Source organism: Miniopterus schreibersii (assembly GCF_964146895.1).
Source record: "Miniopterus schreibersii genome assembly, chromosome: 14".
NCBI lineage: Eukaryota > Metazoa > Chordata > Mammalia > Chiroptera > Miniopteridae > Miniopterus > Miniopterus schreibersii.
Genome location: NC_138114.1, coordinates 37,848,111 through 37,872,026, shown reverse-complemented (window position 1 = coordinate 37,872,026; position 23,916 = coordinate 37,848,111). Strand labels below are relative to the sequence as shown.

Here is a 23,916-nt window from a genome sequence, read left to right as displayed (position 1 = left end):
GCTCTATTCTAGGCGCAGACTGACAGTGTTATCGACCTAGACTCGGTTCCTGCCCGGCGCACGGGTATTTTGGGCACTGCTGACCAAGAGCGTTCTCCCCGAGCTGGCCCCAGGGTTCCGGGTCCCCAGGGGCTGAGGCCATCCGGCCCCCCGCGGCGGGCTTGGGGTGCGGGAGGGGGGCCGCGGGGCCTGTGAGCGAAGCGGTGAGGGAGGCTGCGAGAAGGCAGGGGCCCGAGCGGAGCGGCCGGGACGGGGGCTGGCGGTGGGGCGGGGGCCCGCGGCGGGCGGCGCGCTGGGGGAGACGGTGCCCGCGGACGCCGCCGCCGCGCCAGGTCTCCGGGCTGCGCCCGCCCGCTCCCCGCCCTCCGGGGCCGCCGCGAAGCCCCGCTCTCCATACTGAGCAGTCCCGGGAGGCGCTCGGACACGTTCCCAGCCGGACGGAGATCGGCTCGGCGCTCGCCCCGCAGGCGGAATCTCCCGTCTGCGCGGCTCCCGCGGCCGCTCCGGCCCAGCCCGGGGACGCCAGGTCGCTCCCCTGGGGGAGACGCGAGGGCGGCGCGGCCGCTCCCACCGCCCTCCGCCCGGCGCGCAGGGGCGGCCGCGGGGTCCCAGGGCTCGCTGCCCTTCCTTCCCCTCCCCCTTGCCGCCCTTCCCTCCCGAGGGACCCCTGCTTCCCGCCGGCCGGGGCCCCCAGCGTCCTGCCAGGCGCCCTCACCCCCTCTTGCCAGGCCCCGCTGCCTCTTGAAGGTGACGCGCAGCAGCGGGGGGCGCAGGGGACACCCGCCCCCGCCGCCGCCGGCGCCGCCGCCACCCCAGGGCCGGCCGAGAGGGGCCCGGCCGGGCCGCCGCCGCCGCAATCCCGACTCCTAAATCAGCGCGGGGCGCGCGCCCTCCCCCGCCGGCTCCCCGGGCTCCCCGGGCCGCGATTGGCCGCGCGGGCGCCCCCCGCCCGCCGCCCGGAGCTCCAGCCGCGGCGCCATTGGCTGCGGGGCTCCGCCAGCCTTTACATAAGCCCCGGCGCGCTCGAGTGGAGTTGTATAAAGCGGGCGGGCGACGTCGGGCGGGAGGCTCGAGGCCAGCCCGGGACCGGAGCTGGGCGCGGGGAGGCGGCGGCTGCGGCGGCGCACACCCGCGCTCCGGCGCCCCGAGGCGGCGGGGCCGAGAGGGCCGGAGGATGACCCGCGGTGCTGACCCCGGCGTGAGTACCCGCTCGGCGCCCCCACCCCTCGGGCGGAGAAAGTTTCTCCCGCCCCGGGCTCCCCTCCCGATCTGCGCGCCGCGGTGGCGGGGATGCCGCCCGGAACCAGGGAAGACAGAGACCCCGAGGTGGCAGCAGCTTCGGTTCCAACTTGCCAAGAGGCTCGGACTCGCCCTGCGCGCAGAGGCTCCCCGGCGGGCTGGGGCGAGGCGGGAACGGGCCCGAGGTGGGGGAGAGGCGGGAGCGGAGGTGGGGGCGGCAGTCCTCACGACTGGGGGCGCACCAGAGGTCAGCTGTTCGCGGAGGGGGCGCGGGGCTGGGAGGGCAGAGCAGGTGAGGAGGGCTGTGCTGGGGGTGTTGGGGAGTCACCCGGCCAGGCAGGCTCCGCTCTGGGCCGGGAAGCTCCTGTGCCTGAGCTTCCAGATGGGAAGGAGCCCCGGGGGCTGGCGCTCCTTCCCCGGGGAGGCAGATCCCCCCGGCAGGCGGGCGGCGAGCTCCAGGGGCAGCCCCGCGCGGAGGCCGCTGCGTGTGCTGGACAGAGGTGTGGTCTCCTCGCGTCCAGCCTGTCTCAGGCTAGCCGGGTTCAGACATTCCAGGGGAGCCGGAGCTCCTCCTTCAACCCCGGGGGACTCACGGAGGCCTCCGCGGGGTAGCAGGCCAGGCTTGGGGCATGCCCGGCAATGCAGCGCACTCCTCACTGCACAGGAGTTGGGAGCCCCGGTTAGTCCCAGTTCTGCAGAAACCAACTCAAGAATCCAGAGTCATCCCAGCCTGGATGGGAGCCTGTCAGAGTGGCTGGGAGAGGCTCCTGGGGCTGGGGGAGCGTGCGCCCCTTCCTCTGGGGATGACTAATGAATATTGCCGCTGCTGGTGGTAGGGAAGGCACCTAGGGGGCTTCCGCGCGTCCCAGGAGGTGCTTCAGCTCTCCAGGCAGGACACATCCTTGAGTCACACTTGAAATGTTTTCTGGGATGGGGTGTAGGACTTCCCAAGTGACGCCATGTGGAAAAGAAGGGAAGAAGACAACTGTGTCTTGAATCAGGAGAGAGAAGCGCTGTGGACTTTTGTACCCTGATGACTTGGGGCTGGAGACACCCAGGGCTGAATTAGAGCGAATTCAGAGTCACACTGTACCTCACTCTCAGCCACAAGGAAAGGGGGACGGAGGAAGGGAAAGTGGGAACATGGCGGTTGTTCCAATATGGCCTTTGAGGAAGCGCTTTCTCTCCCTCTGACTTGATTAAAAACATCCTTCTGGCAGCAGGTCCTAAAGTTAATTTAAGAAGCCACAAGGAGAGTTTAGGGTCTTGATGCTGGCACAGGGGACCAGGATTAGAAAATTCCGGTTTCCAGTTGGTACGAATGGTCTCTGGAGAAGGTCAAGGGTGGGCTGCTCAGGTGGGGCTGTACCCTCTACCTGTTCCCCTCCCCTGAACACGGGTGGGCATTTTGAACTCCTAGGGTAGCTGCTTCAGCCTGGAGATCTTTTATGGGGGCTATCGGTCCTTACCCCCCAAACCCAGCTCTATCCTCTGCCTGCAGCCAGCGTCTTCCTGCTGCATTTCCCAAGACTTTCCCCCCTGGGGACTTGTACTATAGCAGAATACCTGCTTGTTACTCTGTCTCCCCCTCTCTCCATCTGGGCTGCACCTGGTGCTTATTGTCTGGCACCTTGATGTCTGGTTAAGAGGTCCTATCCCTGCACAGGGGTGCCCCCATGAATGTGTGGACCAATGGCCTATGTAATCCTAAGGAGTGAAACATAGACTTTTATGGAGAGAGGACCACCGACCAGAAAGGCTGTCCTTTTAAAGAGCTGTGACAGCCTCCTGTTCCCAGTCTTCCTGGCGGCCTGCTAATGTGAATGAAGCTGTCCTGCAGGCTCCTTGGTGTCCAGTAGGGGGCGCCAAAGGCACCCACCTCAAGACAACTGACTTCCTCACTTCTTGCCCTTCATTGGCCATAGTAACTTAATGCTCTAAGCAAGCTCAGGCCACAGCCTCCCCCCACCACCACCATCACCAGGGTCACCTTCATGATTGAAACCCTTCTACCACATGCTTCCTGGACTTCAGGTGGTCCTGTGATCTCAGGTGCAACGGGGCAGATGCAGATAGAACATTGCAAGGAAACAGCGCTGATCCTCAGCCCCACCCGCCCTCTGAGATCCTTCCTTTGTGCTTGGTGCTGGTGTGTTCTTTGAACTCATTAAGAGCTCATAGAGCCGAAGTACATTAGAGCTAGAAGAGAGAAATCTCAAAGAGCATCTAATCCAACCTCATCTCATCTCCAACACTCACAAGCACACTTAACTTACAGGTGACAAAAACTGAAGCCCAATAAAGGCAAGTGTCTTGCTCAAGGTCACATAGCTTTTCGGTGGTAGAGATAAGACCAGATCTTAGGAATTCCTCGCCCTCTACTTAGAGCTCTTTCCACTCCGCGACCTTCTGCCTCCTTACTATGGAAATGGACATGTGTTCCCTGCACAGTAGGTACTCATAATTGCTGATTGATCAGAAGTAGGTAAATTAATGAAGGTAGTAATTTGGGGAAATTCCCTTTGAGCCTGTTATTTAGAGTGGAGAGGTGAGGAGCAGATAAAGTTCTTGTACATATACAGGTAATAGAAGTTCCTAATTATTCTTTCCCCTTTCTCCATTATGGTATCTCATACTCAGAGTGGGTGTTTTTTAGGCAAAAGCAGTGTGACTGCAGGTTTATGGGCATACATTTAGGAATCAGAAGTGCCCAGACCCTCTCAGTGGCCTTGAACCCCAGGCCTGGAGCTCTTCCTTTCTTTCACTAAGGTGTGCTGGAGTGGGGTGTCTCTGTCCTGCCGTCACACCGCTGCCGATGGGACCTCCAGTACTCAGGTCCTGGGTGAAGTGGAGAGTTTCCAACCAGTATTTGCCCATTTCCCCATTCTTGCTGCTCCCAGCTCAAGGTCAGTGTGCTAGGATGTTCTATTTTTGCAAAATCCTTGTGTTAGGGCTTCTTGGGTGACCTGGAAGATACTACCATTTCCATTGCGCTTTTTCTGTCCTGTGAATCTGGCTGTCGACATCTGAGCTGGGGCTGGGAAGGAGGTTTGCTGAGTGGTCTGTGGGCGGCCCCCTCTGTTTCTTCTCCCACCCTGCTCCTCTGCACACTGCATGAAGCTCCCCTCTGCGCCTCAGCTGACGTGGCAGTGACCCTCCCGAGGAACCAGTGCTGCCACGCAAGAGTTCTGAGAGGCGGATCCTCTTCTGTCCCTCAGGCTCACCCAGGGGATGCTTGTTGCCAGGGAAGATGCTTGAGTTTCTTCATCTTCCTTCAGGCTCACAGATAAGTTGGGTCTTTATCTTCAGGGGGAGGAGGGAGGCAGTAGGACAGCGTGGACCACCAGACAGCAACGGTTCCTCCTTTAAAGTGGGGCCTGACAGGCTGTGCTTGAGATCCGTGCCAGCTCCCGGCTCTAGCTGAAGAATTGTGACAGCATTCCCAAAGCTTGGTCTGGCTCTGGACAAGGCCAGAGGAATATAATTACATAAAATGCAGCTAGAGCACAGGACCTCTGGATTTCTGTTTGAATGGGGGAGAAGATATAGAGTTTGAGAAGTGGCATTAGACACTGAGAAAACAAGAAGTCCCCTCTTTCATGAGCCCCTCTAGTTAATGGACCCTTACCCCACTCTCACTGGGAAGACAGCCCAGTGCAGTGGAAAGGACACAGGCTGAGACTCTGGCTTCCCTTCTTACTGGCTTAGAGACTTAGACAAACCCTCAACCCCTGCATGCCTCGGTTTCCTCCTTTGCCAATTGGTGACGCTGACAACCCTGCAATGAGGGCGGGATGGTGGAGATCAAGGAAGACAGTCTTTCACATGCCCCTGCCCTTGGTTAAATATACAGAGGTATTTGGTTGGGAGGAGGTATTATTGCAGGATCACTGGAAACCACATTGGGTCTTTCCTTTTCCCAGCAAATGAGACTGAGTGTCCAGGTTTGCACACCAGCCTCTGCTCACGGCAACATTTGGGCTGACGGACAAGGCCTTCTTGGCAGGGCTCCTTCCTTGCCTTCTTCCCTCCCCCACCTTGGGGCTTTCATTTTTGGGTTTTGCCATGCTTGGGGAAAATAAATTTTACAAGTCCCAGGATAATTCTGAATGTGATGGAAGGCCCTGAGCTATTGATTCCTAGGGAAGGATCTTTGTGCTGGAGAAGCCTTCCTCGGAGCCCAGTGATTTAAGAGTGCTGACAAATCCGTGCTCACCGAGCCTCCTGCAGGCTGCAGATACAGGCTTCCAGGCCAGCCGGGGCTCTGCGAGGGATTTCTGGGGAGCCTGGCTGGTTGTTTAGGGGACATAAACCTGTGAACTCTCCTTAGGAGAAAGTATGAAATCTATTGGTTCTTTATCACGCCAAACACACCCTGGACCACTTAGGGCATTTAAGAAATGAGAGGAAGCAAAAGGCTGGGAGAGTGTGTTTAAAAAGTATGTGTGAAAGTATGAAGGGGTTGGGGAAGAGAAAGGGACAGGAAGATCTTTTTCCACTGAATCACTCATGGTCTTGATCTTATTGAAGCCCTTGGGCAGTGACTATAGGAGTTACTTTGCATCCCTGACAGTTAGCAATTTCTGGAGATGTTTCTGCTTGTCACTAAGGTGGGTAGAGGCCAGTGATGAGGCTAAACATGCTTCAGTACACAGGACTGGCCCCAACAAAAGATTGTCCGGCCTAAAATGTCAGTAGTGCCAAGGTTGGGAAACCCAGGACTGGAAGAAGGTTGCAGCATAGAATCAGAGCACCTGAAAGGTGGGAGGGGTTTTAGAAGTCTTCTCATCCAACTCTCCCACTTCACAGCTGAGGACCCTGAGATCCAGAGAGGTGACACCAGTCAGGGTCACATAGCAAGCAAGTGGCAAAGCTGGTCCTGAGATTGACTTACCCAGACTCCCCCCAAAGTTGTTGTGATGATTATATGTGAGCTGTGAAAACACTTAGAAAATTATAAAGAGCCTATTGATATTGCTATTATTAAGAATTGGGGCCTGGTGGGGCGTGGCTCAGCAGTTGAGCGTCGACCTAGGATCCAGGCAATCGGGGTTCGATTCCCGGTCAGGGCACATGCCCGGGTTGCGGGCTAGGCAGCCAATCAATGACTCTCTCATCATTGATGTTTCTATCTCTCTCTCTCCCTCTCCCTTCCTCTCTCTGAAATCAATAAAGATATATTAAATAAATAAAAAAGAATTGGGGAGTTTGGAAAGTTCTATTTCTGCCTATGCCACTGATTCATTGTAGAATATTGGGTGCATGACTCCCCCATACCCATGCCTCTCTGTGAGTGTGTGTGTGCTGAGGGGTGGTCTTAGCAAACAAGTATATCATAATCACTATCTTTAGAGAAAAGCCCAGAGATTTGCCCTTCCAAAACCTGAGGCACTTAAAAAAAAAAAAAGATAAAAATTTTCCTTGAAAGAAATCATGTTGACTTCGTAAGAAGTAAAGCGTTTGCTTCTTGGAAAAATTCCAGTACCCTGGCCTTGTAAGTTAGTTCCAGCCCAGGAAATCTGATCAACATCCGGAGGAGAAACTGATAGCTCCACAAATGACTAGCGACTAGATTTGTCCCCACTCCTCCGGGTAGGGGAGGTGGCCACTCCTCTTCCACCCTTTCCTGCTCAGCCCTCTCGGCACAGGGAGGTTCTGCAAGGAACTTCAAGGAGGGATGGGAAGGTGTGTTTATTAATTAGTAAAACCTTATTTACTTAATAGGCATACACTTAAAGATCTCTTCCGAGGGACATTTTGACATATTACTTTAATTAGCCACAGAAGAATCGCGAGTGCAGAGAGTGTAAAATGACCCTTGCTGTTGTTTCCAGTTACTCTTATCTTTGTTTGCACCCGACACGTACAGTGACAAGGTCAAAGGAATCACTGCTGAGCTCAGGGTGTCCCATTGACCAGAGGAGGGACTGCAGGGACTCCCTTCCCTAGAAGCAGCCTCCACCTTCCTGGAGAGCAGCCCCAAGTGGAGGTGTCTTGTTGGCACCCCTCCCCTGACCTCCTTTGATGTCTGTCTTTAAGGACCCATCAGGACATGCAAATCCCAACACAGCTCTCAGGAGGGAGAACAGGCTGGGTCCCCGAATCCTTCCCCAACACGGGAAGAAGAGTGCTTGTAGGATTGGTGGGAACAGCTTCTGTTTGTGTTTTCATGTAAGGCCTATCCTGGTCTGCTTTCCTTGCACTCAGGAATGGAGATAGGAAGTCACTTGAGACTCACCTTAGAGGACCAAGGTCATATCCCTATTTTCCCAAATTGGGGAGTGGAGGGGTCACTCCATAGATCTCATCCCTGTTCCTCCATGAATCTTCTGCATGTCTGGGGCAGGTCCGTTGGCCTCGGGTGGTCAGTCCTTGTAATCAGACGAATGGAACAGAAAGGCCCTTCTTGTCACCAGCAGTCTCAGCACCTAAGTGACATCAGGTTTCCTTCCACCCTGTTCTCTAAGAACAGACTCTTTTTTGGAAATTGTAGTCATGCACCTCACATCTGAGAAGCTATATATATCCAAAGAGGCTTTTGCAGGGGAGTCCCAGAAGGCCCGGCTGGTGTTGCTCAGTAGTTGAGCGTCGACCTAGGAACCAAGAGGTCACTAGTTTGATTCTGGGTCAGGGCACATGCATGGGTTGCGGGTTTGATCCTCAGTAGGGGGCATGCAGGAGGTAGCAGATCAATGATGTTTTTCTCTCATCAATGTTCCTCTCTCTCTCCCTTCCTTTCTCAAAAAAAAAAAAAGAAAAAGAAAAAGAGTCCCAGAGGGAGAGATGCTGGCTTGCAAGCCATGTGGGAGAAGCAATGTCTCTGTTCTCAACTGTAACTTCAGTGCCTGGCACGGTGCTCGGCATGTGGAAGGGCTCGCTGGGTGCTCAGTGGGTGAATAAATAAGTGAGTGTAGGTGGCCATTCTGGGGCAGAGGTAGTTCTTGGTATTAAAGCGGATCTCCAAGCTGGACTGGGTCAGTGAGGCCAGTTTTCCTTCTAGCTCCTCCCCAGAGCTAGCACTTGGCATCAGGGCTCTATAAACCTCCAAAGGCCCCGCTGATCAAGCAATGTGCGAGGAGCCCATGCAGGGCCCATCCTGTGAGCTGGTGGTTCTTAGTCTTGAGCAAGGCCAGGCTTCTCTTCCTCTGCACCACGCTCTGGATGCTCCCTCCGTTCCCTCCCCCTTCCCACCAGGCTGCTGCAAGGAGGCTCAGTGCAGGTTTCCCTGGCTCTAAACAGATACATAGATGATCGTGTGGATTTCCACTGAAGACAGACTAGAGGGTAGATCACTACTTCACAGAAAGATTCCTGGGAGGATGCTTTTAAATAGCAAGGTCCACAATGTATTTTAAGTGATTAAAAAAAAAATCTGACCCAGAGACATGTAGGCCTGGAAAAGAACTCTGGAGGTCATTCAGTGCCATGCCCCACCCCCTCCCTAGGGTGTCCAGATCCCCTCTGTGATACTCTCACTCACTTTTCAGAAACTCGGCCAGCCTAGTCGTCCTGCGCACTGCTGCCCTAAATCTAAAATGCCCTTTCTAAAATGCAAGTCTGATCATGTCTTGGCCCAACTTCAAAACCTCCCCCATGGCATGACTCCAGGCTTCTTACCTTGGCAAAGCAGGCGCTACAGGCCCCAGCGGCTGCCTCCATGCAAGACTGTCTCCACCTTCTCCTGAATCCTCCCTTCTCTCTCCCACTTCACATCCCGGACACTTAATTACAGCAGCAACAACCGCATTTGTGGCATGCACCAAGAATGCACTGGCTCATCCACGCTTTCATCTGTTGGTCTCCACCACCTGGAACGCAGCTCCCATTGGAATCCCTATTCCCCTTCTCCCAGGGAGCCTTTCCTGCCTGCCCTTCCCACCCACCTCACCAGTTCATGCCTCCTTCCTATGGGCTCCGTCTGGACATTGTACCTGTTACTACTCTGAATTTCTCCCCCCATGTTGTGACTCGCTCCTGGTAGACTGCAAGCTCTTTGATTTCAGAAGCTATGTCTTATTTATCATTTCCAACCTGGCCCATAGGCATCTACAAAATGCTTGAAGAATGAATGTGTATATTACAGTAAACTGAGGGGTTCCACATTTGAAAAGCAGTATTTGAAAGTCAAAGAATTCCACTAGGTTCCTAGACAAATTAGAAACAGAAGCAAGCCTATTCTTCAAAGTCTTACAGGCTCTTGCATTCCATTCAACATTTGGCAGCCATTCCTGGAAGGGGAGCACCTGGTGGGCCTGGACTCCACCTCCTGAGATGCCTTCATTCATTCAACCAACATTTATTAGCTGTAGTAATAGTCTGATTGTTGCTACTGCTACCTACCACGTATGGGCTTTGTTTGCCAGGCACTGGGCTCAGCACTTAACACTGTCTCATTTCATTTCCGCTTTTACGGACCAGGAAGTCTGAGCAGTTAATAATACTTATTAAGGACCTGCTATGCCTTGTGCATGAGGCTAGGAGACTGCATTTGTCCTCTCATTTTCAGAAACGCCATTTCATTAGCCTGCTGGTCTCTGTGGCACCTCCTAGCCTGGGTCCCTTGAGCTTTCATCTGCCTTTTCTGGAGCAGGACCAAGCCTCCTCTCTGTCTGAGTGTGGCTGCAGCAGCGTCTGGAGCTCTCTCCAGGTAGCGGGAAAGAGGAGGAAGTCTTATATTTTCTTGGTGCCGGGGAAGATGCATAGGACATGGTGGCCTCTGGGAGGTGGGGAGGTGCAGAAGGTCTAGCATTTGTCTTCCAGGCTGGCAGTGCAGAGGACCAGGATGGGGACGGGCTGGAGAAACGCCAGTGACCAAAGCCGGTGATTGAAGCATTAGAATGTACACTCCACGGGGGCAAGGACTTTATTTTGTTCTTGCTGTTTTCCCAGGGTTCAGAACAGTGCCTGCCGTAGAGTAGGTGCACAAGAATATCGAATGAGTGCACGACTGGACGGCAGCCTCCAGCTGTCTCTCCCACTTGGGCCGCAGCATCTGCTTCCAGCCCCACCCCCATGGCCTTGTCCACACCCGCTGCTGCTACAATGTTCTCTCCCGCACACCACTCCTGCCAGGTCATTCTCTAACCCTTCTGGCTCGTGTCTCTTACGAGGCCTCCACAGTCTTTTCCAGCCTCCTTAGCTACGCCTTCCACCAGTTTCCTGCCCTCAGCCTGTGCTCCGGCTGCACAGAGCCTCACTGAGCCGCACAAGCCCGCCCTGCCTCTGTGCATGGACTGCCCCTCAGCCTGGAACGCTTTCTCCACCGTGTCCCTCTGGCCAGCTCACCACCGCCTCTCGCTTAGGCCTTCCCCACTGTCCCAGGCAGAAGTGCCTGCTCCTTCCACTGTCTTCCTTTCTCACATGGTTTAAGACAAGTCTGGTGTAATAAGAGAAACTGTTCAGCGCCTAAGAACACCAATTCTGGAGCCAGATGGCTTAGGCACAAATCCTGGCTCCACCATGTACCAGCCATGTCGCCTTGGCCAAGTCACTTATCCTCTCTGTGCCTTAGTTTTCTCATCTATAAAATGGGGACAATGGTAGTACCTACCTCACAAGGTTACTGTGAGGATTAAATGAGATCATCTACGTGCAGGGTTAGAATGATGCCTGGTACATACAGTAGGTGTTATTATTACTACCCGTTCCTCATATAGTACTTATTACACGAAACTGCAGTAAAAATCCCTGATTGCCTTGCATACAGGGTCCCATGAGTTAGGCTAAAGAGCGACATGACCAGCTCTGGGATTTAGGAAGGGAGCTCCAGTAGCCATGTGGAAGTGGGGTGAGATGGAGGGGAGCAGTTGGCAAGTATCGCTGTTGTTCAGGTGAAGGACAGAGGGGCATATCCCTGGCAGGGGGGACAGAAAGATGGGGCAATTTTGAGAGAGATTCATGAACCACAGTTGACTCAGTGAGCCAGCGGCTGAGGAGAATGAAGGAGTAAGAACCAAGTATGACACCAGATTTCCAACCTGAGTGGCAGCATTGGGATTTGAAGGAGCCCAGGGAGTAGCATCCCAGATTCGGGATCAATGGAGAGAGAGGAAGGGGGAGGGAGAAGGGAGGAGAGAGGCGGGGCTAGGGCAGATGGAGATTAAAATGCATCATTACAGATACAGCTGTTTGGAAGGCCAGGCTCTGGAGTGGGGTCCATGGGGCCTGCTGCTGCGCCTGCACCTCCCACTGCAACCCTCCCGGTGGGTGGGGGCGGGGATGACCCTGCCTGGACTAGCTCAGCACATGGCAGAGAGGCCTCTGCAAGGAGGCAGGCCCGGAAAGGGCTCTCCATGCCCAGTTCTTCCACCTGGACTAACCTGATGAGTCCCTGCTCCTGCCCTGAGGAGGAAGGAGCCTAGGAAAGAAGGAGGCCAGAATATTGCACTGATCCAGGGTCTCTCAGTCTCAGCATTGTTGACATTTTGGGCTGGACAATCCTTTGTTGTGGGGCTGTCCTGTGCTTTGTAGGACGTTTGGCAGCATCCCTGGCCTCTACCCACTACATGCCAATAGCACCCCGTTCCCTGGCTGTGACAACCAAAAATGTCTCCAGACATTGACAGATGTTTGGGGGGTTGGGGAGTATGAGCAAAATCACCCCCGTTTGAGAACCATTGTTCTAGTTTAATGGAAGTTCCTCTGGATAGAAACCTGAGGACTGGAAAATGAATGCTTCCTCCTCACTCACATCCCAGGAACCGGGGCCTTTAAGTAGGCAGAGCTAGAAGGGCAGATTGGGGTGACAGCTGGCTCCTCCAGACCTTTGAGGCATCTGCTCTCTGTCTTCTCTCCCTTCTCCTCTCCTCCTCCTGCCTTTCCTGTCCAGCTAACTTCTTAGCATCCTTTGAGGTTTAGCTACGCCCTGCCTCTCGGTAGCGTTCCCCAGTGCTCCTCCCAGCTAATCTAGATGTCTCTGTGCTCCCTCCTCCACAGCACCCCTCTCCCTGTATTGCAAATATTGACTAGCTTTCTCCCTGTGACCCCAGTGCTGCTGAGCATAATCCTGGCACATTGAGGGCCCACAGGAAGTGTTGCTGCGGGTGAATGAGCCTCTCCGAGCTCCTCTCCAGCTATGCCTTAGCTCTGGACGTTCCTTTATGGGTCTCTGTGCAGACCTGGCGGCCCGGCATGAGCAAGGCAGGGTGCTGCTGCAGCTGGCCCTCCCTCGAGCCGCTGCCGTCCTGCAGTGTCTGGAAAGGCTCTGTGCCCCCTGCTCATTCCCAATATCTGAAGCATTGAGGGCTCTTGCTTTTGTGAGAGCTCAAGGTGGTGTCCTTGGCTCTTTCGATAATTGCTAAATAACTGCTTGCCCTGAAAATTGCCCTGGAAGCCTCTCCCCACAGCTGCCTGGCCCCACATCAGAGATCTAGGTTGCTTGGTTACCAGTTTTCAGACCCAATTCAGGAAAGTCCTGAGGCCACAGAAAACTGAGTTTGGCTGCATGTGACCCACAGCCAGTGTCTAAAGACTATCTAACCTTAGCATGATCTGTGAAGGAGAGGAAGCTCTCAGTGAGCACTGTCCTGTCTGGCCCCCAGTGAGGCCTCCACTAGTTCACTTAACCCTTGAAACCTTGGCACGTCAGAGGAGTCCCATGTTACAGCTAAGGACACTGCAGATCAAAATGATTAAGGAACAACCCAGGGTCACCAGGTAGTTTATGGTGGGGTTGAGATCCAAATCCAGGTCCCTGACTCCAGGCTTTGGGTTTTGTTTTTTCACTCTCCTTCCTGCTGAGGCATGTTCAAGAAGTTTGCTTAAAGAGCATTTTTAAGAAATTATTACTACAAAGCAATTCCCACTGCCTGAAACGCAAGTCCTACCGTCTCTCGCCCTTGCTGAGACGCTGCTTTGCCCCCTCCCCACACCTCCCCTGCAGGAGCAGCCACTTTCCTTACTGAGGCGCTGGCAGGCTGGCCCTGCACCCCCCTGCCCCGCTCTGCCGTGGGCGTGTAGCCCGGCCCCCTCCAGGCTGCTCTGCCCTGATGTCCTCCCTGTGCACTTGCACTACTTACTCGCTGCCTAGTGCGCTCCTGCCTGGAGCACCACTCACCGCACTATAATGCAGGTGCTCGATACACACACATCCGGGAAAACAAAGTTCAATCCAACCTACTTTTTAATTCTATTTTTAATCTTTCTTCCGAAGGATTCAGATGTTCACAGGGGTGTGACAGGAGGTTCCCTGAGCCAGCCGTGTAAAATGAGAGGTCACTCGGGTGCCCGTTGCCACGCTGCCTCAGGCAGCACCATCCCGCTCTGCTTTTCCCCCCAAACTCCCTGTTCTGCCTCCTCCTTTGACATTCTCCGGCTAAATAGATTTTCTTCATATACTTCAACAAGCTGGTGATGAATTTTGGTAGCAGAAATATTTTTCACTTCAAATCAGATTGCAACTTACACTCCCGTCTGGGGACCATGAGTCGGGGGCAGTGGTTCTCAGCCCAGGCTGCCCATTGACATCACCTAGGAAGTTTCTAAAAATATGCAGCGCCCAAGGCCACCCCCCAAGACCAATTAAGTCTGGTGAAGGACCTGGGCAGTAGCATATTTCTAAATACTTCCCAGGTGATTTTGTTGGGCAGCTCAGGTTTAGAACTATTGGTCTCGAGCCCTGCTGCTACAAGTGAAGGCCGTAGTCTAGTAACCTAGGCATTACCTAGCAGCTTGCTAGAATGCAGAATCTCAGGCCCCACCCCAGACTTGCCAAAACAGAATCTGCATTTTACAGGCGTTCTCCCTCCCAGGAGCACGCTCATGCCCTCTCAGGCGTGCATCTCCTTAACTCTAAGGGTCTCCACGAGACTTGCAACCAGGGGAGCAATGGGCAGTGGCAGCTCGCCCCAGGCTAACTCCCTGAGCCTGTGTCCAAGGCCCCCTTCCACCTGACTTCCCAGTGAGCCAGAGCATCCCAGCCTAGGCTCATTTCTTTCCTATAACATTTCTAGGGAGCCAAAGCAAAGCACCGCCTAGGCTTTCTCCTGTTGCTTCTTCTATCCTAAGCCCTTCCATGTTTCACTGTCCCCAGCTTTAATAAATGTACTCTCAAAAAAAATTTGCATTTTACCAAGATCCTCTGGTGATTTGTAAGCATGTTACAATTTGAGAAACATTGCTTTAAGGAAAGAACAGTTTTTAAATAACTGTATGACAAGTTGCATTCGAATCACCTGAAATCTTATTAAAATGCATATTCTGGTTTAGCAGGTCTGGGGTGAGGCCCAAGATTCAGCATTTTAACAAACTCCTAGTTGATGCTGATGCTGTTGGTATGGGGACCACTGAGCAGCCAGGATGTTGAGTTGCATTTCAATGAGTTCCTTCATCTGAGCCCTGAGAGCAGAGGGTGGATATTTACAGACCTTTTCCTAAGTTTCCTCACCATTACTGTTTCCTGATCCACACCATAAAGGTAGGCCCACGGCTTACTCTCTAACTACCTGGTACTGAGCAGCTCTGGTGGGTGCATCGGGTGCCTTTGACATGGCAGAGGATTGATATGTAAGGTGTACGTTCTGCCAGCCCCACTGTCACCCAGCCCCACTGGGCCATGCACTGGCCAGGTGATTTCAGGTTCACACTAATGGCAGAACCACCCTCTCTGGCCTTGGCCTCCATCAGGGAACTACTGGAGAACCCTGCTGAAAAGCTATTTAATTCAAAATATGTCTAATATGCACAGAAAGGAAAAACCCACAGGTCGGTATGAAGTTTATAGGAGAAACGGGGGGGGGAAACTGATGAAGGTCTGCCTTTTTCTTTTTAATCCTTTAATCCATTATAGAATTTTAGAGCTGGAAAGGAACTTTAGAGATCTACTCCCAAACCCTCATTTTGGAGAAGAAAGCTGGGACCCAATGAGACTGTGGCTTGTTCAAGGTCACCAAGCAAAATAGGGGTCAGCCCATGGGTGTATTATTTCTTTTTAATCTTGCTTTAGGTTATTTATCTAGAAATGGATAACATGGAGTAGCTACTTCTTTCATACAGCTCCTTTAATTAAAAGTTCTACTTTTCACAGAAAAGGTAAAAACCAAGAGGCTGGATCATGGTTCTTGCCCCTCATTGGCCTTCATTAGAAAATTGCTACCAGTTGCTTGTATTACCCTAATAGGGCCTGCCTCCCTGGTGGCAGTGACCCAAATTGCAGGTATGGTGCCTGGGAGGAATTAACTAGCTTCTGGAAGGCATACCTGATGTCACTTTCCTCTTTCATGCCCATTGCAAGCATTGTAAGCTGATCACAGAACTCTTTCAAGCCACTGCCAATCAATTGGATTTGGATCTCAAGTTGAAAGGCATTTGCCGCCCTACAATAGAGGTCATACCGTGAAAAGCCCAGTGACCTTTAGATCCATACTGCATTTCAGCATGTCTGCATTGGTTAGTAAATACTCTTTAGCTTCTCATTTCCGACCCCTTCAGCAGCTCATTAATCCAATTATGAGTTTCCTTTATCCAACCAAACTTCCTGCCGAGTTGCAAACTCTCCAAGCTACGCGTTTGCCTTCGGTGATTAGACAGCCCAATAGAATATGCTGTCTTGTTCAGACATCTCTGTAATTTGGACTGACCTCACTCTGATAGTGAAACACCCAACATGTGCCCTGTGAGGACACTCCAAGAACCTCCTTCCCGCAAAGGCTCGCAGAGGTTAGTTTCTGCCCTGCGGCTGGAACCCTGCCCCGGTGACTCTCTCCAGCCTCTCCAACAAGGTATTAAGGAGGCTTCCAAGTCATGTTTGGCTCTGAAGTGCCCGGGCCCTTCATTTTGATCTCTGAGTCCTGAACTGGAGCAAGCTGATTTGCTGGCAACAGCATCTGTTTCCATAACGGGGAGTCAGTCTTCAGATCTTCTCTTCATTAAGACATCAGCCTCATTCAGCCTTGCTCTCGGCTGCCAGATGCACTGACAAACCAGCAGGAAAAGTTCCATCAGGAAGGGGTTTGCTGCCTTCTGAAGGGAGGAAGGTACCACCTTGCCTGCGGGACTGGACCTGCTCAGCCTGTGTGGGCCTTGTGCCAGCGCAGCCGGTTTAAAACTACACTCTGATTCTGATTCTGAGCCTGCGGGCAGAGTCTCAGGGTGGTTGCCATCTGTAGCGTTCTGAGTGCCTCCCTTGCCAGCAAGGAGGGGGTGGAGTCCTCCCAACTCCTTGGCCATTCGCATCTGTCTCCTGGGTATGTGCCACAGGCTCCTGTGGCCACAGGCAGCTTGGCAACACCCTGAGTTATGTTAGCGATATAATAATGAATTATACAATGGATTATACATAATTAATTTATAATAAAACACGCACGCAATGCTTTAATTTCTCCAAGTGAATGATGTGCTGCCCGCCAGGTCCTGCTGGGATACATTCCCTAACTGCCTGCTTGCTGGGCCAGAGGTGGTGGCCAGCTGCCCTAGGGAGGGACCTTGGCCAGGGAAACCTGCCAAGTCACCTCTGGGGTATGTATGACCCACAGAAAGAGAATTCTTCATGCCTCTGATGTTGTTCTAGACCTGGACACCCATGGGGGTTCTCACGCCAGCCCTGGACTGTTTGAAAGCTGTTATATTCTTCCAATCTTTCTTCCAGAGTATGGGAGATGCCTGTGTATTTATACTCTACCATTCCTCCCTTCCTTCACCCACTCAACAAATATCTAAGGGCCTACTCTGTCAAACGCTGTCCTTGCCTTGGTGCACATGAGTGAACAAAACAAAGATCCTTGCCCTAGTGGAGCTTACATTCTAGCAGAGGGAGACAGACAATAAATAATAAACATGCTGAATAAGTGTGTTATACAGTAGGTTATACAGCGATAGGTGCTACCAAGAAAGAAAAGGCAGAGCAGGTTAAGGGTGACCAGGAGTGATGGGGGCAGGATGCCGTTTTAAAGAAGGAGGTCAGAGCAGGTCTTGTGGGAAAGTGGCAGTCTAGGAGTTGCCAGGCCCTTCCTGGACAGGGGAGAAAGGCACTTCTAGCTCTACCAGGGGTTAGATTTTCCTGGGCTGCTTTGGCTAGGAGATCTTTCAGTAACATTTGTAACTTCTGGTTTCAGATGTTCAGGATGTTTCTGTTCCTGCTGCTGCTGTGGTTTCTGCCCCCCACTGAGGGGTCCCAGCGGGCTGAACCCATGTTCACAGCAGTCACCAACTCGGTTCTGCCCCCTGACTATGACAGCAACCCCACCCAGCTCAACTATGGTGTGGCAGTTACTGATGTGGACCATGATGGGGACTTTGAGATCGTCGTGGCAGGGTAAGTGGCTCCCATCTTGAGTTTGACAGATACATTAGTCAGCTTTTACTGTGATAAGGCTGAGTAACAAATAACTTCAAAGCCCAGCGGCTTGCAACAACACACGTCCTCGCTCATAGGTCTTGGCTGGGCTCAGCGGGGATGCTGGTATGCTACTTCTTAGCCTTTTGTTATAGCAATGGGGAGATGGAGGGTAGATCCAAGAAAGGTGCTCAATCCACACACTTCCCAGGGAGAAAATTTGAACACTTTTCTTCAAGGCACTCTTTTCATATCCTTAGTTATACAGGTGTTATTTCCTCATCAGTGGGATTCTAGAATCTCTGTAGGAGGGGCTTAAGGGTGACAATTATGATAGAACAGGATGCTGAGTCTGTCTTTGTATAGCACTTTACATAAGGCTAAGAAAACATTAATTGTCCATTTCAAAGAGGGGAGGAAGATGGGAATTAGGAAGGATAGCTAAACTTCCTCTAAACCATGCCTTGGTCCCACTGCTCCCTTCTCTCCTGAGAAACAACATTGTGTAGCAAGAAAAGCATAGGATTTGGAGTCCAAATAGCTTGAGTTCATGCCCTAAATCTTTCTAGTTGCATGCCCAACTTTCTAGTTGCATGGCTTTGATCACTCCCTTATTTGCTGAGATTCAGATATATCATCTGTAAAAATGGGGACTGCAATGCCTTCTTGCCCTGAAACCTCCCTCAATAGGCTATTTATTGCATGTGACAGTGCATTATAAATTCTGCAAATTGCATTAATAATTATTATGTATTGAGCACTAATATGAGCCAGGCACTGAGCTAAGCCTTTCATCCCCATTTAGAGAAAAGGAGATTCGGATTCAAAGATGGTGAGTGATGTGCCCTCTGTCAGGTAAATAGTAAGTAGATGAGTCAGGATTTGAACCCCAAGGCTCCCTAACTCAACAGCTGCTACGCTACATTGTACAAAGTTTAGTTATCACTTCAAAAATCATTTAATCAATAAAAACACTACAGGGAGCTGTCAGCCTTCTTCTAAGAGGCCTGAGCTTTTCTGGCAGCACTGACTAAAGTAACTGGCAGGTAACATTATTGTAGCAGTTGCATATAACTGTAGAAAGCATTGACCTTGGAATTGGAAAACCTGGTTTTCATTCTAACCATACCATCCAATAGTTGTGAGCCTTGTGCAAGTTACTTAGCTCTGCAGCCCCCACTTTCCTCATCTGTAAAATGGGCATATTGAAACCCTCCACCTCCCACACAGGGCAGTGGTGAGGATCAGTGGTGATGATGTATAAAAAAGAGACTTTGTAAAGTGTATTTCTTCCTTTATATGTTCCCTTTTTCCTTTATATATTCCACTGTGAAGAGTGGAAGAAACTACATTCTAGACCTCCTGAAAGTCTGGATTATCACGCTATTCAACAGAGCTTTCTGTGATGTAGATGTTCTACGTTGGTGCTGTCTAGTACCGTATCTACTAGCTGCATGTGACGATTGAGCACTTGAAATGTGGCTGTTGTGACTCAGGAACTCCATTTTTAATTCTCATTTTAATCATACAGCCACATTTACACCAGCACAGTTCTAGGCTCTCAGAAGGAAAAACTAAAGAGCAGAGTGTGATAGAGAAAGGAAAAATAGAAATGGCTGTAATGACCCTTATGGCCTGAGGTGACCTGAGCAGGGTTGAGGCCAAGCGGCTCAGCTGTGTTCAGCTCTGTGACTGTGCAGGCACTCTCTGAATCCGAGAGAAGTGCTCCTGGCCCGATCCTGCGTCCCAGAGCCGTGTGCCACTCTGCCAGTCTCTGGTTAAAGGACTTTGATGCATTCGAGATGTTCTGGTTGGCCCTGCCTCCTGCTAGGTGACACTAGCCTTCCCTTGGTAGAGCCTGGGGCTTAATAGAGGACAGAGAACAGTGGGGCAACCATCCATCCCCTCCTCCTCGACCCCCCAAGTTACTACTATGAGCATGCCCTCCTTTCTTCTTGGACAATGGGCTTTAAGCACAGGTCTCCATCCTGCCCATCCTTAGGTGAGCACCGATTGCCCCTGCACCTCCTGAGTGTGCAGCTTCTTTCTTTCCAAATGCCAGGCATTCAGTTCACCTTCCTTTTCAATGAAGTCTTTTGCTCTTTCTCTCAAGAAATTGGCTTTTGTGTCCTCCATGGTAGAGAAGCTAGGCCGTCATTTGTAACCAGCCTAGCGTAGGTTTTTAAACTTTGAACAGCTTGCTGCTTACTTGCAGCCATCCTCTGGAAATAAAAACTAAACCATCCTGGGTCTTGATCCTGGAGATCAGAGAAAGACTCTTGTCTCTTCTCCCGGGGCAGGGGTGACCCAGGCAGCGCCTGTCTGAGAAAGCCTGGGCTACTGGATGTTTTTTTTGAAAGATGGTGTTGCTCACCCTGGCAAAGAAGAAGAGTTACGTGGAGGACAAGACAGCAAAATTGGGCAGCCTCCCAGCTCCAGGTCAGGCCTTCTTTGTGGCTGTTATGAAGCATTGTGAATTCTCAGGGCATCGGAAAGTCACGTTCTAATTTAAGTACCAAAATACTTTCCAAAGGCAAATATAACTTTTTATTATCTTCAGCTTCGGATGATTTGTCACTGTCTCCCTCTTTGGGCCGGATAACCATGAGTTGACTATACAGATGTATTTAAATCAGGACCTTGGGAGGTCATTTGGTCCACCCCTTCCTTGCCTTCCAACAAGGCCACACCTATAGTTTTTAGAGGCTCCATTTAGGTATTTAGGGCCTTCCATGAGAACGTATGCAATCTTTCTGTCATCCAGCTCAATTACTTATGTCAAGACTCTATTTGACTGATCTGAATCCCTCATAGTAGAGCTTAATAGGCCATTTCTTTTAACTTTAGTTTTGCTATTGCCTTTGAAGATATAAACCAGTGGCCACCATCCTTTCAAACAGTGGCAGCTATGATGACTGCCCTGCCTTTCATTCCCTATGGACTCCTTGGCAGCATTCCTGACTTAGACTTTTATTCTGTTTCATCTACCTCCCACCAATATTTAACTCTGTTTCTTCTCAGTTTGATTATAGACTCTCTGTTTAAGAATCACGTAGCAGGAGTTGAAATTTTGAAAAATTGAATGTGAATGCTTTTACCTGGCGCACCTGCGGTCGGCATCGATAGAGGCCCACTGTCTATTATCTTATAGACCTTTCCATTAGCTGGCCCCAGCAGGCATTTACGTTTTCCTCCTGGGATAATGTCCAGCTCTTCAGTTTATAAGGTGCCCACACTTGAACTTGTCTTGGATTTGTTGACCTTGTAGTGTGTCTGATTCCAGCCCTGTTGCTCTGAGTATTTACTCTTTGAATAGGTTGTTTTGTTTTGCTTTTTCGGTATCCTCAGCTCTGGGTATTGATGGCATTGATTTTGAGCTTGTTGTGGGTGAGTTTGTATTGTGTTTCGGATTCTTGAGTTAATTGTGATGGAAGGCGTGTGCATACGTCTGACTCTGGGAGGAGCAGAAAATGACCGCCCTTTGTTCTGCAGGGATGGGGGAGGGAATAGGTCAGCTCTGCTCCTCCAGCGCCACAGCTGGGCGAGTGTCACCGCCTGTGGAGGGCTTATCTGTTGACTGGCGGGTGCGTGATTGCAGTCTGTTTACGGTCTGCTTCCTGCAGGGCGAGGGGAGGGTTTGATCACCCCCAGGGAAGTGTGTCCACGCTCAGAGCATTGAGGATCTTCAGGACTGGCTCCCTGGGCAAACAGAAAGCCCAGTGGCTTCCCCTTTTCTCAGAGGAACTAAGCACCCAATCTGCAGTCTCACGTAGTCTGGAAAGGAGTTCCCGTGGGTGTCAATCTTGCACAATTCCTTTAGAGCAGCTTTTGTGTCTTGGGATATCCCCAGAGGTCTGAGATAACCCCCTACCCTGTCAGTTTCCAACAGGAGTTTTGCTCAAATGGAAAGATTGTAGTGGTTGTAAAATTTAAATCACAATTCAGATCAGTTTTTTTAAAACACAAAGAGCATTCATTTGATAAAATCTTAATGCATTCTTCACACTTGGAAGGATTTCATTTAAGGGGATGCTACCTATCGTAAAGTCGTGTCTCATTTTTTTCTTAATTTTGCAACTATGTCAGAAAACTTTTTTAATTTACTGAAGTTAATTGAATTATTTAAAAGGCAAACTGTATTCAATTACCAGATTAATCATAATTACATAGGAGATATTTTGCCATTATAAATAATAAAAACAATGATAAAGAATAAGATATTTGCCAGTGATTTAACCAAAGCAACATTTTATTATAAGTATATATAGATACATGAAACAGATATATAGATATAATATATATAGTATGTATAGATATAGTAGATACATGTAACATCCCTATAAATATATTTAGATATATGTAGTATATCTAAATATATATACACATATACACACACTTTTAACAAAATAAGAGAAATAGTTTTGAACTTCCAGCCCTATCTGCTCCTTTGTGAAATATAACATTTTAATAGATTTGATCATCAGTTTCTGTATCTTAAGATGTTATATTACTTCATTCAATTTCTCTTTCTGTTCTAATTTAACATACATTTTACATTTTTGATAACTTTTAAATTTATTTTATTACAAAAAAATTTACAGTATAGATAAAAGTAAAAATCTGCCTTTACCAACCCTGACCCCTACTCCAAGCCCATCCCGGTCCTCTTCTAGAATAACAACTGTTTTCAGTTTGGTGTTTATACTTCTAGAAATTTCTATGAAACATATATATTTACAAAATACATAATAATTTTTGGAGGAATTAAACTGATACATATTGTTCCAAACTTGCTTTTTTCACTGTATATAATATGTTCATGGTTCAAACATATAGATCTAGCTTATTTTTTTAAGTTGCATTGTGTGAATGTACCACATTTGTATTGCTGCTCCTCAAGTGACATATAAGCTGTCTCTAATCTGTGACCACTGCAAACATGCTGTATATTCATCCTTACACACATATGCAAATATTTCTCTGGGATCGATACCAACAAGTGGAAATGCTGGGAATGATATGTACATTTCAAATCTTAATAGATATGGCCAATTGTTCCAACCTTAATCATTTTATATTTATTCATAGCCTAGAAATAAAAGGTGAGCTTTGGAATTATTGAATTCAACAGCTGCTTGAGCACCTACTATGCGTACAGCCACATATGCTCCAGGGCCTGAAGTTCATCAATTTAGATCCAATGATTCAAAAAGTTGGGGGGGGGGGGGACCCATTCTACATCTGCAAAAGAAGCCACTTCTGTTAACTGGATTGAGGAACCTCAATACTTTCTAATTCAAACTGCTAGAAGGACTTTCTCTAGAGCCTCTTTTGCAAAAATATATCTCTTAAATGGGTCACCTTTAACCCTAAAATTCATTGTTGTCGATATCATAGAAGAATGACTGGGGGGTGCCAGCTCTTCTGCTGTGATTAGGCATGGACCACCCTGATTTTGAATACTAATAAGACATGAGCTGGAGCAGGAGCCAGGGCTTTCTAATCCACTCTTAAAACTTTTCTAAAAAGGTTACTCAGCAGTGCATGGCAGGTTTTCCACCTTTTCCCTAGCCCTGGGCAACCACAAGCAATGGGCAAAAATTCCACCACCCCCTCACCCCAAGTCACAAACAGCTCAAAGGTCTGAGGCCCTATGTGATTACCCTAGCCACACACAGACCCCCAGAGCAAGGTGTGGTGGTCAGAACATTGGCCTTCCAAAGATGCCGTGTCCTAATCCTGGAACCAACGAATATGTTATCTTACATGGCAAAAGAGACTTTGCAGATGTGATTAAGTTAAGGGCCTTGAGATGAGGAGGTTATCCTGGATTATGCCAGTGGGACCTATGTAATCCCAGGGTCCTAAACAGTGGAAAAAGAGAAGCAGAAAAGGAGGTCATAGTGATGCAATGTGAGGAAGACTCAACCCATCATTGCTGGCTTTGAAGATAGAGAAAGGGGCCACAAGCCAGGGAATGTGGGTGACCTCTAAAAGCTGGAAAAAGTATGGAAACAGATTTACTTCTACAGCCTAGAGCCTCTAGTACACGACACAGTTCTGTCAACACCTGGATTTCAGCACAGTGAGGTCAAGGTGGGCCTTCTAATATACAGAACTGTAAGATAATCAATTTGTATCATTTTATGCCACTAAGCCTGTGGTAATTTGTTACAGCAGCAATAAGAAACTAATACTGTAGGGAAAGGTTGGGTGCTTGGTGTCATTTTTCAGAGAGGTGATGGCCATTACCTCAGAGAATTTAATAGTATTATTTTAATAACTTCACAGCAGTAAAATAAATAAACCACCCACAGCATATTATTTAAAAGAATATATTTAAGATAAACATACCACCAACTAAAGTATTCTTTTTAATCAATGATAATCCCCTGTCTTAGGAACAG

At 50.0% G+C, this 23,916-nt stretch overlaps 1 protein-coding gene across 2 annotated transcripts in view; it reads left to right on the top strand.

The window, feature by feature from the left end:
• Positions 1-1,104: 1,104 nt before the first annotated feature.
• CRTAC1 (cartilage acidic protein 1) overlaps positions 1,105-23,916 on the top strand; it is a gene marked incomplete at its 5' end in the record, with an annotated part of 129,820 nt that continues 107,008 nt past the window's right edge. Inside the window, 2 exons of one of the 2 annotated variants that reach the window (XM_081158116.1) lie at positions 1,105-1,198; positions 17,289-17,488. In XM_081158116.1, the coding sequence (XP_081014242.1) occupies positions 1,175-1,198; positions 17,289-17,488 (224 nt within the window). Of the gene's footprint in view, positions 1,199-17,288; positions 17,489-23,916 lie in introns of those variants that run through there. The other variant, XM_081158115.1, reaches the window with a different exon arrangement.